The sequence below is a fragment of the Eschscholzia californica genome, unplaced genomic scaffold (genome assembly GCF_041429995.1).
Source record: "Eschscholzia californica isolate CP2 unplaced genomic scaffold, dmEscCali1.0.p SCAF_5, whole genome shotgun sequence".
Lineage (NCBI taxonomy): Eukaryota > Viridiplantae > Streptophyta > Magnoliopsida > Ranunculales > Papaveraceae > Eschscholzia > Eschscholzia californica.
Genome location: NW_028238472.1, coordinates 8,635,488 through 8,649,333, shown reverse-complemented (window position 1 = coordinate 8,649,333; position 13,846 = coordinate 8,635,488). Strand labels below are relative to the sequence as shown.

The window sequence follows — 13,846 nt, the reverse complement described above, 5'->3', positions numbered from 1 at the left end:
AAGTTCCTCACAAGATTTTCTTAGAGTTTTTCTTAAAGACTATCTAGAATGCAAAACTCAACTTGAATCTCTATAATGACGTGGCATCATTTATTGCAGAGATCATTAAGAAGACACTCTAAATTTAGTGTCATCTAAGAAATTTCATTAATTTTATATTTAAAATACAGTACAATTCTTAGAGTTTTTGTTAAGTGTTGCATATGAGAAATCTTTCTATTAGAGTATTTCTAAATGACCTAGTAAGAGATTAAGAGGCGCGATTAAGGAGACGCATGTCTCAATCTAGATCTCTATTAATTCAATAGTAAAATTTAGTTAAAAAGTAAAGTTTTCTATTGTATAAGTTTTATAGTGACACCTCGAGAGTCCCAAGGAGAGACTCTACTTTTAGAGTGTCTCTATTGAGAGTTTTTATAATAAATATTTTCACATCATAAAGTGTGTAATAGAGTGTCAATTGAAGAAGGTTTTTAGCGAAAACTCTAAAAATCTTAAGTGACACTCTAAGTTATATAATTTGAGTGGTTCTCATCGAGACGCTTTTAGTCTCATTAGACCATCTTTAATGAAAAACTAAAAAAAACTCAAAAGTCTCAATTGAGATTTTATATCCTTGCATTATTGAGACCCTATTATCAAAAGGGATCTCTAATGCAACACTCTAAAACATAAAAATTTCTTAAGTGTCATTTCCTAGATTGGATGTTTTGTTTTTAATATTAAGTAGATAATTAAGATCTCCCGTAGAAATCTTAAATATTTAGTTTTTTCTTGAGATATCTTAGGACTAAATTTTGCCACTTTCATCTTAAGCGCAAATTAAATTTTTATTGGAGAAAGTTTTATAAAAAAACCCAAAATCTAAGTGGCGCTAAATTTTTTCAATTTGAATGTTACATTGGAAATGTTTGATCTGAAGACCTACACAAATGAGGATGAACCAATGTTTTCCTTTTTGGAAATTGATTACGATAGTCATTATAATGACACTGATACATCAATAAGATGTGATAAGCACGATAACCGACAAATTTGAATCCTTACAGAAACGAGCCTAAAGTCCAACTAAACAACTAGCCTAAAGCCCAATTGCAAAGCCTATCTAACTATTATATTTATACATTTTAATAACCCAAATTTAATAAACCATAGTTTTCAGTTCGGCTGGAAATCGAACCTGAGACTTTCAAGATTTCGGAGTACATGCAATACTAACAGAGCTATCAGTTGTTGGCCAGATTAATGAGCCAATGTTATTCCTCATGCACTTTTCGCATGCCCTAGAGAACCATTACATTCACTTTTTAGGCGTCTCAATACCTTGTTGACTTAAATAAATATAAAATCATGACATAACTTATGTCATTCACTTACCTATCAATCTTCTTTTTCAATTTGATATCTACTTCTTCCTTCTACTACTTCTAATATAAACACCGAGAGAACCTATATCAAGAGAAACCAAAAATACTCACAAAAACCTGCTAATTAATCACATGGATTATTCAAAAAATCACATCCGCGATTTATTATTATTTTCCATAATCATAGTAGGAATCATGTATATATTGTTCTGGTCGCCAAGTAATATCTCAATGATGAATCTGTCTTCAATTCAACATTATCATCCATCTTCAAACAAGGTAATTTTCCATTAATCCTTTCTGTAATCAATATGAATTCTGTTTCTAATCAAGTTTTAATTCAATATTAAATGTTTAATATGTAATTATTGTTTAGAGTAGCATTGAAGTGGTTGATACACGTAAAGACGAGCTTCAAACAGCGTTGGAAGAAGCTTCGACTGGGAATAATAAAACGCTCATAATAGCCATTGTGAATAAAGCTTATGTCGAAGGCGAAATAACTATGCTCAGCTTATTTCTTGAGAGTTTTTGGGTTGGAGAAAATACTCGATCTTTGGTTGACCATCTTCTTCTTGTTACTGTCGATCAAGTTTCCTTCGATCGGTGTAAGTTTTTACGACTTCATTGTTATAGACTTGTTACAGATGGGGTTGATTTTGCAGGCGAAAAATTGTTCATGTCAAAAGATTTCCTGAAAATGATGTGGGCAAGAACTCTGTTCCTCGGCAATGTTCTAAAGCGGGGTTTCAACTTCGTTTTTACAGTAAGTTTTCATTTTGTTTCGCTATTTAGTGAAAATCCTAAAAGAATATTTTTCTTTTGGAATATTATTACATTTTCATGATGTACCAATGTCTTGTAACGACTAGCATAAATCGGAGTCGATTCTCAAAAGAAAAAGAAAACACATAGAGGTCTTGGCTCCATTGCAGTTGGAGGAATGTTAAAAACTCAAGTAACTTAATTTGTTCTATGACATAAATATTTGATCGAAGATATTTTATAATTGGTAAATGCGTAGAATGCGAAAACACTGTGTATTTTTTAATTTATTATAAGACTCGGAAAGATCTTTTTAACTTATTTGTGGTAATTGGAGAGATAATTAACCAATCAAAAAAGTCTTAAATTAGTCAATTTCTCAAGTCTTTCTATGGACTACACCATTAAATTTTGGAGTTCCCTTCTCTCTCAAACATTTCCTATTCCACCTAACCCTAATTTTGAATGGTTGGAGCTTGCTCATATGTAGAGTATAAGTCTTGGATCTGATGGGACGGATTTGTCTTAATTTGCCCTAATAAGAAAAGAGAAATTAGAGACTATGTTAATAAGTCTAATCTCAACTTCTAACGTGGCATATGTTAATTAATTTGAAAAACATTGTTTAATTTATTAATTTGCTAATAATTAACCATTAATAGAGGCTATATCTTAGGTCTAATCGGCCAGGTTTCATCTAAATTGACAACTTGAGTTCTGATTTTTTTTTTCTTTTTTGCCTTTCATAAAATGTAGGTCGTTTTGCATACGTGTACATGTAGTGATTGGCCGAATACTGACTTTTTATATAGGTCATCGAGATCTTAACAAGCAACTACTAAGGGTGTTAGAAATCAAGACGGCTATTCGATTGTATTGAAGTATACATTCATATAAAACCTCGAAATTCAATAAGTTAGTTCGGAAAATTCAGAAACTACATTTTTATTCAAAAATTCTCGAAACAATTCAGTATATTATTCCATTATTAAAAGAATATAATTTTCATACAAGGATCGCAAAAATACTCAAATAAAGTTCACTCGACATGAAGCTAATTAAGTAAGATTATTAACATGAGATCATGTGACTTCTTTTTTTTTTGCAGGATACGGATGTTATGTGGTTAAATAACCCATTTTCAAGATTGAGCGAAGACAAAAACGAAGATATGCAAATAAGTGTTGACCTATACACAGGTGACCCTTGGTCGGAATCAAACCCAATGAACACGGGGTTTTATTTCATTAGGTCGAATAATAAGACAATCACATTATTTGAGAGGTGGTACATTATGAAAGATCATGCAAATTATACAAATAAGAAAGAACAAGATGTATTAGTAGGGTTAATGAGGAATGGTTTATTTAGAGAATTAGGGTTAAAAGTAAGGTTCCTTGAAACCCTATATTTTAGTGGATTTTGTTCCGAAAGTCGGGACTTAAATGTAGTTTGTACAGTTCATGCGAATTGTTGTCGAAGTATAAATGCTAAGGTGAAAGATCTAACCGTAGTTCTTCGAGATTGGAGGAGATTCAAGACCACAAATGAGACATCTTCTTCGACAAGGGCGAACTTCCAGTGGTCGCCGCATTTGGGATGCATGAATTCATGGAGAACAAACTCAAGTACAGAGAATAAAAATAGGAAAAATTCAACCCTAGTTTGAGATACTACGTACAATTATTTTTCTGAGTTTCTTCCATAATTTCGAAGGTGTGTTTGATTATATGTTGTTGATCAGAGTTTTTTTTGACAAGTGGTACCATTGTATTATTTATGAAACATGAAACGATACAACACTGAACAGTGGGGTACAAATATGAAGAAACAACTATTACATTTATAATTTAACCCATTCTCTTCATTCTGTGTCGTCGACAGTTGACATCCTTCTCCGCAATAGTAAGTGGAAAGGATTGGTACTCCAAAGACGATCATAAAGAACCATATCCAACGAAACTGAACCATCTCCCCGTAAAATGGCAAGATTGAGACCCGGTTGGCGGAACGTGACTCCCATTCCTGCAAGTAGCCACTAACTAACAGTCTAACCCATACTTCACAATCAAATTCAGTTCAGAGCACACCCGAAGAACCAAGTGGAAAAAGAAAATCAGAGCTTCAAAGAAGCCTTGCGATTTCTTAAAGGCGGAATCAACAGATTCCAGGATTACCCCCCAGTATTCTCTCGATAGAGAAGTCGTGTCCCACCACAACCCGAAGAGATTGCGATCGAACACCTGGTAAATAGGGTCGCTGAAGAAGTCTGAGTCAAAAGACTCAACAAAGACAGCAAAATAATGCAGACAAGCTGCAGAAGGTGGAAGGTGAGGCAGAGAAGCATATCTGGTGAGAATTGAGGTCAAAGCTAAGGCTACTAAAGCAGTGCTAGCCGAAATAGGAAGAACCCAAAACATTTCCAAGAAGTCTGAAATTTTCTTGCCCGGGTCAAAAGGCCGGCCCAGAAGGAATAAAAGCCAGACCCCCCTGGACTCTCTCGGGTCGAAAGGAGTGCTTAATAGATAAGTGGACCCAACCTCACACTTGAAAATAGGAATGGGCCCCAGAATAAGTAACATGCCTCGAAACAAAGAGCCCTTTGTTGTCATGCTTATAAATTGTAGTCCAAAGCCACCTGACAGTTGTTGATCAGAGTTCTATCAAATTTTTTAATATTTTTAAAGCCCTAAATTTGATATTATTCAATTCGGTTTTTAGTTCTAAAACATATAAGATTTAATACCATTTTCTTTTATTTTCTGGCTAGCAATTCGAAGATTCTGATAAAACCTTACAATTGATTACAACCTATCTTCGATTCTCTGTTATTTTGATGGAAACCCTCAACTTGAAATTTGTCCATTTGATTTTTAGATATAAATTAGGGTATATCCTGTGCCCTAGAGCACGAACAATTGTATCAATTAAATTTGACGACTTTCTATATAATGGATATCCTAACTTTTTGGTATTCCACTTATTGTTTCTTTTCTTTTGTTTCTTTTTTTTTTTCTTAAATTAGTTATTTTATTGAGAGAGATAAGTTTCAATTTTTTTTAACCCTTGCAATATCTTTTGTTTCATTTTTCTTTAAATTAGATATTTTATTTCTAAGAAGGACACCGTTGTTTTTTTTTAATAGGTTATTTTATTTCTAATAAGGACTATATGTTAAATTTAAGGAAGGGCTTCTAGACAATATTATTTATTAAAAAATGATGTTTGTCTCAGTCAACGTTTTCCCTTCTGTTTTATTATATAGATATTATCAGATTTAGTACCATTTATGTTCACCTAATATAAGTAAGTCAAAAACATGTTATACATAAGTAGGCTATAAGATTTAATGAAATGCTAGATAAATGTTCAAAATTTTGTCATGTAAGTCAGAAAATATGTTATATGTAACTAGGTTGTTAGAATCAATAAAATGCTAGAGAAAATGTCAAAATTTTGGTCACTTGATCTTAGTCAAGAAACATATTACACATGATTATGCTATTGGAATCATCAAAATGCTAGAAAAATATCCTTCACGTGATGTAAGTAAGTCAGAGAACATATCATACTTAACTATGTTGTTAATCACGCAAATGCTAAAAAAAATGTTCAAAATTTTGTTTACCTATTCAAATTAAGTCAGAATATATGTTAAATTAACCTAAGTATGTTGTTAGAATCAATAAAACACTAGATAAACATTAAACATTTTGTTCACCTACTCTATATAAGTCAGAAAAATATTCAAATTTCATTTGATCTAAGTATCTCAATTTTGAATATATGACACATTTTTCGTATTAAAAAAAAAAGGTAAAAAGACAAACCAAAAAAAATATTTAGATGGGGTATTTAGCGATACCCACTCATCCCTGATGTCCAATTAGGGGTGTCCCCTTTTTTAATTGGATATTAGGGATACCCCTTTTTTGTACTTATATGTACAAAACTACCCTTGTTCTTATCGTTTCTTTTTTTTTTCTTCGATATCTTATATCTCTTCGATGTTATGTTTATCAACTTATTTTCGTTTCTCATAAAAAAAAAATTCTCGTATCTATCTTTTTTTAATTTACTAACAAAATTTATCAAAAATTTAAAAAATTGATAAATCAGAACAATTCGAAATAAAAATCGTAAATTCTAAGAAAAAAATTAACTTTTCATTTGTTTTTTCTTTTACGATAAAAATGATGTATGTTACCCATTTGAAGACCTCTTGATATTTATTGTTCTTTTTATTAATTATAACTCGTATCATTCAATAAATACAACTGGAAATTGAGATTCTGAATAGAACAAAAAGTAAAAAAAAAATTAAAATGAAATTACTCAATGAACTTGCAAATGAGATTTCAAAATTCTTAGAACTGGCAAAATTAGAGTGTTATGTTAGTCGTGAATTTACAAAGAGTTAATTCCTATATGGCTCCCTACTTTGTGACCAGCTTCCTTTATGGACCCCAAATTTCTGTAAATTCAAATATGGCCCCCTATTATGGAAATGTCATAACTACCCTTCCCATTAATATATTTTCAAAATAAAAACAAAAACCTAAATTCCACCTCACTTCCTTCTCCACCACTCATCTCTCTCCACGTCACCTCTCTTTCCAACTCACCTCTCTCTCTCTCCAAGTCAGCACTCTCTTATCCGATGAAGGTTGCCGGCCGGAAAATTTTCCGGCCGGCGACCTTCAACCTTAAAAAAAAAAAAAAAAAAAAATTCACTCATCTCTCTCTCTCTAAAAATTCCGGCGAAGGGAAACCCCCTTCGCCGGAATCTGGTCTGTTGAAGAACAGACCCATTCTGGTCTGTTCTTCAACAGATCTGGTCTGTTGAAGAACGGACCAGAACGGGTCTGTTGAAGAACGGACCAGAACGGGTCTGTTGAAGAACGGACCAGAACGGGTCTGTTGAAGAACGGACCAGAACGGGTCTGTTGAAGAACAGACCAGAACGGGTCTGTTGAAGAACAGACCAGAACATTCCGGCGAAGGGAAACCCCCTTCGCCGGAATTTTTAGAGAGAGAGAGAGATGAGTGAAAAAAAAAATTTTTTTTTTTTTGAAGTTTGAAGTTTGAAGTTTGAAGGTCGTCGGCCGGAAAATTTTCCGGCCGGCAACCTTCATCAGAGAAGAGAGTGTTGACTTGGAGAGAGAGGTGACGTGGAGAGAGATGAGCGGTGGGGAAGGAAGTGGGGTGGAATTTAGGTTTTTTTAATTTTATTTTGAAAATATATTAATGGGAAGGGTAGTTATGACATTTCCATGAAAATAGGGGGTCATATTTGAATTTACAGAAATTTGGGGGCCATAAAGGAAGCTGGTCACAAAGTAGGGGGCCATATAGGAATTAACTCATTTACAAACTAGATAGAAAAAATTACGAGAAGACCAAAGTTAGAATGTTATGTCGGACGTAATGATATAAAAGAGAAGAAAATAAAATACAATATCTCGGTCGTTGTGATTTATCAATTTTAAATTTTCGATAAATGTTGTTGGTAAATTAAAAAATGATGGATAAGAGAAAAAAAAATTATGAAAAATGAAAATAAGTTCATAAACATAACATCGAAGACTTATAAGATATCAAACAAAAAAAGAAACAATAAGAACAAGGGTAGTTTTGTACTTTTAAGTACAAAAAAGGGGACTAATAACTCTTCCTTGCAATAATAACGAAAGATTGAACAGAACTAAAGATAAGTTTAGAGAGGGAGAGAGAGCCGGGCTGAGCGATTTCCTCCCTGGTGGCGGTTACCGTCGAAGAAATTGGTGTTACCGTTCCCTTCTCTTTCACTAACCCTAGATAATATAGATCTCTTATCTTCTTCTTCTTCCTTCTCTTAATCTCTCTCTATCTCTTCATTGGAACTGTTGATCTTAGTTCTCATTTTCTTCCCTTTCTCACAATCACACTCAAATCCAAATTCATCTCTCTGCAACAACAACATCAATGGATCTCAGTCGAGGGTTCATAGTTACAGCAAGGATTGATCTACTAGGTTTTTTATGGTTTCCAGTAAGGGATAGAAAACAATGAGAAATCATAGACCGGATCTGAAGAATATAGCCGAATCAATCTACACTGGAGGGGCATGGATTAGGTTTCTAAATCATTCTAATCACGATTGTGATTCGTGAAGAGGAAAAGATGGACTTTGGTAATGGTTTGTATATGAATAACAATGAAGATTTGGTGTTGTACGTGGTGTGCTCCATGGCGGTGACGGCGGCGGTTTTCCACTCACGGAGGCGGTTTTCCGGTGACAGCGACGGTGGTTCTTTTGGTTTTTCCTGTTTTTTTTTTTTTACCTTTAGGGCCCTTTCATCCTTGATCTTTAGGATCCTTTCATTTTTCGACCTTTAGGGTCATTTATTGAGTCGGTGTCTAGTCTCATTTCTTTCTCTTCATGAGGCACTTTGCATTTAAAGGTACGTAACTCTCATGAAGTCTTCAAATGAGAGAAACAATTATGATCATCCATGTAACATTGTGATTTAATCACTTATGAATGATAATTGGTTCGCATGGTTTCAAAAAAAAAAAAGTACAAAAAAGAGGGCATCCCTAATATCTATATAATAAAACAGAAGGGAAAACGATGACTGGGACAAACACTCTTTTTTAACCAAGGATATTGTCTAGAAGCCCTTCTCAAAATTTAAATATAGTCCTTCGCAGAGATAAAGTTACATATTTAAAAAATAATAACCGTATCCTTCTTAGAAATAAAATAACTAATTTAAGAAAAAAAGAAATAAAATAAATTTCAAGAGTTAAAAAAAGAAATTAAAATCTCTCTCTCAATAAAATAATAACTAATTTAAGGAAAAGGAAACAAAAAAAAAATAATACAAAAAAATGAGGGCATCCAAAATATAACAATAAAATTTCGTTACATTTGATTGATACAACTGTCGGTGACCTAGGGCACGGGATATACCCTATTTCAATTAAAAAAAAGACATCCCTAATTGAGAGATGAGGGGGTATCGCTAAATACCCCTATTTAGATTCATAATTGTTGCATCTAAGTACAACATAAGTTTTTTTTTTTTTTGTTAAGGACTAAGTACAACATAAGTACTCAAAAAAAAAAAGTACAACATAAGTATTTTAACCACAGCTAACTGAGAGATGCATGAACTTCAAATTATTAGTTTCCTTTTTTTTAAAAGGAACTCAATCATAATTGTTAAAGAATTTGAGCACGCACAAATTTTGACAATAAAAGGAGAGTCCTGTCCGTCTAAAACTTCCAGGTTATTAAAATCTTTAAAATTTAAACTTTTTTAATTAACGTTCCGATTTCTATACTAAAAATCAATTTAATAAATTTAATCGTTTGATTATAATGAAAATATAAGATATTTAATTTAAAAATTAATATTTTACTTATAAGAATAAGTATAACTAAAGGAAATATACAATTGTCTTTAGAAAAAACTAGTAAAGGATAATTATCGAATTGGACTATCGCATTTATATCCAAATCCTTTAAAATTTATCGTATAACTTCTATTAGATGCGTATGTATTCAGACATCTTGTATTCAAATAATGTTCTCCTCATCGATTACGAGTTCAGCTTCAAATATCGGAATGTTCGAATAACCATTGACACATAATCCAACCAGGCCAAAACATTTTTTACTTCTATCCCTGCATGACGAAGAGATGAAATAAGGCACTTCTCATCAGTTGGACTCCTTAACCAATAAAGATCAAACTCGACTAAACCTTAATGGGCGGACGTGTTAATTGGTTTGGCTTTCGATTGAGCCAAGAATTGTTGGAATCGTCTGAATTTTCCTATGCAGTTAGCACTAATATATAATTAGTTGAATTAGTAACAAGAATCAGAGTGGCGCAGCGGAAGCGTGGTGGGCCCATAACCCACAGGTCCCAGGATCGAAACCTGGCTCTGATAATAAATTTTTTTTTTTTTTTTTCACTTAGCAAATTGATTCAAAACATGAGAGCTCAATTTTGTATTCCCTATCTGTTATGAAAGAAGGGTTGGGGTGAAATGGTGTGACCGTATGAGACATGCCTCATAACTATGAGGTTTAGTGTTCGAAACATTTGAACTCCACTACCCGAGCATTTAGCTTTCAGAGAGTATAAACTGAACACCTTCTGCTTTTGCACTTAGCAAATTGATTCAAAACATGAGAGCTCAATTTTGTATTCCCTATCTGTTATGAAAGAAGGGTTGGGGTGAAATGGTGTGACCGTATGAGACATGCCTCATAACTATGAGGTTTAGTGTTCGAAACATTTGAACTCCACTACCCGAGCATTTAGCTTTCAGAGAGTATAAACTGAACACCTTCTGCTAGTGATTATTTTTTTTCGTATCTTGACTTGCTTTTGGGCAATATTTACGGACGACACATGGTTTAGTACAGTATATTCTAACTCGTTTAGATTACAACAGTACAATACCAAATGGCCATTTCAAAGAAACTCAAAGATATGTTCAATCTTGTCGCAATTCAAAATGGAACTACAAACTTTCTGAAACAACAAGATTCGAATTTTGGTCTTTTCATCTGAAAGAGATACACATGTTACAACCTAAACAAAAGTAAGTTTCAGTAGACACAAACTTAATTTCTTCATTCCATCTAAGGAAAACACAAGATACAACCCAAGAACAAGTCAAAAAAAAAACAAGCAAAGAGAGTTAAAAATAAGAGTCATTACTAATCATAAAGATGAAGAAGCTCTAATGAGTCAGCAGCTATAGAATGTAACAATTCCTTCGCCTTTTTCTTTGTTTCTTGATCTTAGGAGGATGAAGAGCCACTTTAATTGCACTATCAAATACTGCCTTCACATTCTGCATTCCCGAAAAATGTGGTTCTTAGTAGCATGAAAATCTGGATATTTGATGAAGTCAGGCTTAACGGTGTCCCTAACTGCCTATTCGGGCTTCACCACCTAACAAATCTAGGCGCCAAACCCACATAAAAGCCTAGCAAATATGCAAGAGAAAGTCATATATTGTAGTTGAGTTCTTCAAAGTCTCCTAAGTGTCGGATTAAGTGCCTTGCAGATGAAACTTCCGCGTACTGTGTCACAGGAAGTTCGTGTGCTCCGTTTGTGAATTTGGAATATTGTCCATGTTATGTGGCCGAATGATTATACTTCAGTTTCTTAACATGTTCCTCAAAAATCTCATACACACAAGTTTAAATGAACAGTGAAAAGCTAGCAACAATCTTGGGTGTTCTTGTATCTTGTTCAAGACAAGCAAATGAATTACAATAATAGATTATGTGGGGATGAAATGAACATGATCTAGCTAAAATGTCCGCACGTTGTTATAATTTCTACAAATGCACAATATAAGAGTACATCACTAAATTGCTTATGTCGATCATTTGAATTCAACAGAATTGATAGATTGGAGAAATAGTAGATATACCTGCTGGGTCTTAGAGCTGCACTCTATATACGCCAATGCACCTATCTGTTTCTTTAATTCTTGACCCTGAAAATTTTAGACCGTTTATGAGCTATTAACATTTAAGATGCATGGATACTCCTTTTACGTTTATTTTTTGTGTCAGAAACAGATACTCGTCTCAGGAACTCAAATACCTGTGCCGTTGATATGGTACATGCTCCAGGATAATCAATGTAGAATTGCTTGTCTTCTCTCAAGTCTAAGCCACAAAGAACCCCATAAACCATCAAGAAATGATAAAAATGTGAAGTGTGTTTTGCACATATAGTGCCGTTACCAAAATAAAGGGTTCTTGTAAAAGGAACAAACTTTACCTAGTTTTGTGCCGACAAGAATAATTGGAACCGAGGGTGCGTAATGTCTAAGCTCAGGGATCCACTTCCCGGATTGAATGAATCCCGAAAAGAACGCGAAAGAGATGAATAAAACTAATTAGAAAATGGGGTATGTCTTTGGAAATGTCTTCAGCATTCTTCTTCGACCTCAAATATAATATTAAATTTGCTAAAAAACATATATCAATACCAAGAATTTTAAAAAAAATTACTTTTTTCGTTATGTTCTCAAAGCTAGGTCTGCTGATAAGTGAGAAAGCAAGAATGAAAACATCTGCCCCTCTATAGCTCAGAGGTCTGAGTCTGTTGTAATCTTCTTGACCTGCAGAAGTAAAATTTTAACTTTAGGCCCCAAAAGCTGCGAATTTGTTGACCTAGAACATTACCTTTCATTGACATTGGTATGTAACCAAGATATTAATTCCAAATGACAGTTCCAGTAATCAGTAACGTTTTCTTTGGTTTCAAGAACCATAAAAGTTTAGTTATTTTGACGTAACTCTATTAGAATTGTCGTGTCAAATACTCAGATACTCTTGTCGAATACTCTCGGACACTTCAGTGGGTACGATATGAGATTTGTATGCAATCCAAAGAAAATTTTCGTCCGTAAAATAGAAAGACCTAATACTATGACAAGAAAATACATGTTTACAGCCGTATCCCCGTTTTTGAGCTTTTAGGTATCCGATTCCGAATTTTAAACTTACATAAACTTAAACTACGAAATTTTCTTGCATTTCGAACATAGCCAATTAGAAAGATCTTAGTAGTTTCACCAATATGAGGGTGAATTGTTAACAACAACAACATTCTCTAAGCACATACAATCAAGAATTTGAACCCAATAGAAATCTCACATAACTAAATTGAAACAATGAGGAAGAAAAGATCAAAACAGAGAGAGAGAGATTACCAGCAGTGTCCCAAAGACCAAGACTAACAGTTTGTCCATCAACAAGAACACTAGCACTAAAGTTATCAAAAACAGTTGGAACATAATCCTGTTTTTAAAGTAAATTTCATCAACAAAGTCATAAAAACAAAGAAAGAAGAACCATAAATATGAAGAAAAAAAATAGATCAAAAAATAGAAGAAAGAAAAGAAAGAGAAATATTTACAGTTGGGAAAGTGTTGCTAGTGTAGGAGATGAGAAGACATGTCTTCCCAACAGCTCCATCTCCAACTGTAACACATTTTATAAACTTAGATGTACTCATCATCCCCAACAAAACCCTTCTTCACAAAAACCTTAAAATTCCATTTACACTTCACAGAATCACTTTCTCTCTCTATTAAGCATTACCCATTGTAATTGCAGAGTCTCTCTCTATCTCCCCTTCCTCTCTCTTTGTTTACTGAGTTGCAGAAAAGAGACTAGAGAAAGAGAGAGAATGCAAAGAAAGTTATAAAGTTAGGACCTTTAAGCTTTTTTTTCTTCCTTGGGGGGAAAAACTTTATTAAGGATTTAAGATGCTTTAACATTTGTTTAAGCAATCAGATAGGTAAAGAGGGAAATCTATCTATATATCTAATGTTAGAGATGACCAAATTATAGCCGTTTGATTTTTCATTGACTTGGAAATCAAGGTACTACTGTCTTCTCATTTCTATTCCCTACCAAGTCCTTTATTCATTTCTTCTTACAATTTTTGAATTAAGGAGAACCCTCTTTGTTTTTCTCTTTTTATGGTGACAACATTTGACTACAAAAATCAATATCATAACACTTATAATGTCTTTAGAGAAAAGGGCAATTTTAAATTTTCACCTTTTAAATGAAGTTTTTTTTTCTTTTTTGTCAAGGAAAAGAAAATGAAATTATTGTAACTAAGAGTATATTTTTTTTTCAAATGTTACGAGTACGTTGTGGTGTTAATTTTTTCGCACCA

At 33.3% G+C, this 13,846-nt stretch overlaps 2 protein-coding genes and 1 non-coding gene across 3 annotated transcripts; 2 read left to right on the top strand and 1 right to left on the bottom strand.

Annotated features, from left to right (window-relative positions):
* Positions 1-1,483: 1,483 nt before the first annotated feature.
* On the top strand, positions 1,484-3,888 carry LOC147536807 (uncharacterized protein At1g28695-like). The gene is made up of 3 exons (XM_086640244.1): positions 1,484-1,646; positions 1,744-2,133; positions 3,241-3,888. The coding sequence occupies exons 1-3, from the start codon at positions 1,500-1,502 to the stop codon at positions 3,799-3,801; spliced, it is 1,098 nt and encodes a 365-aa protein (XP_086496370.1). The 5' UTR covers positions 1,484-1,499; the 3' UTR covers positions 3,802-3,888.
* Positions 3,889-10,001: 6,113 nt separating this feature from the next.
* Positions 10,002-10,073, top strand: TRNAM-CAU (transfer RNA methionine (anticodon CAU)). The gene has a single exon. It is a non-coding gene; the product is annotated as a tRNA-Met (tRNA).
* Positions 10,074-10,603: 530 nt separating this feature from the next.
* Positions 10,604-13,457, bottom strand: LOC147536805 (rac-like GTP-binding protein RAC2). Its single transcript, XM_086640245.1, has 7 exons — positions 13,076-13,457; positions 12,870-12,957; positions 12,166-12,275; positions 11,933-11,996; positions 11,753-11,817; positions 11,577-11,642; positions 10,604-10,988 (listed from the first exon to the last, which is right to left on the bottom strand). Exons 1-7 carry the CDS (start codon positions 13,175-13,177, stop codon positions 10,890-10,892), a joined length of 594 nt encoding a protein of 197 aa, XP_086496371.1. The 5' UTR covers positions 13,178-13,457; the 3' UTR covers positions 10,604-10,889.
* Between the last annotated feature and the right edge of the window lie 389 nt (positions 13,458-13,846).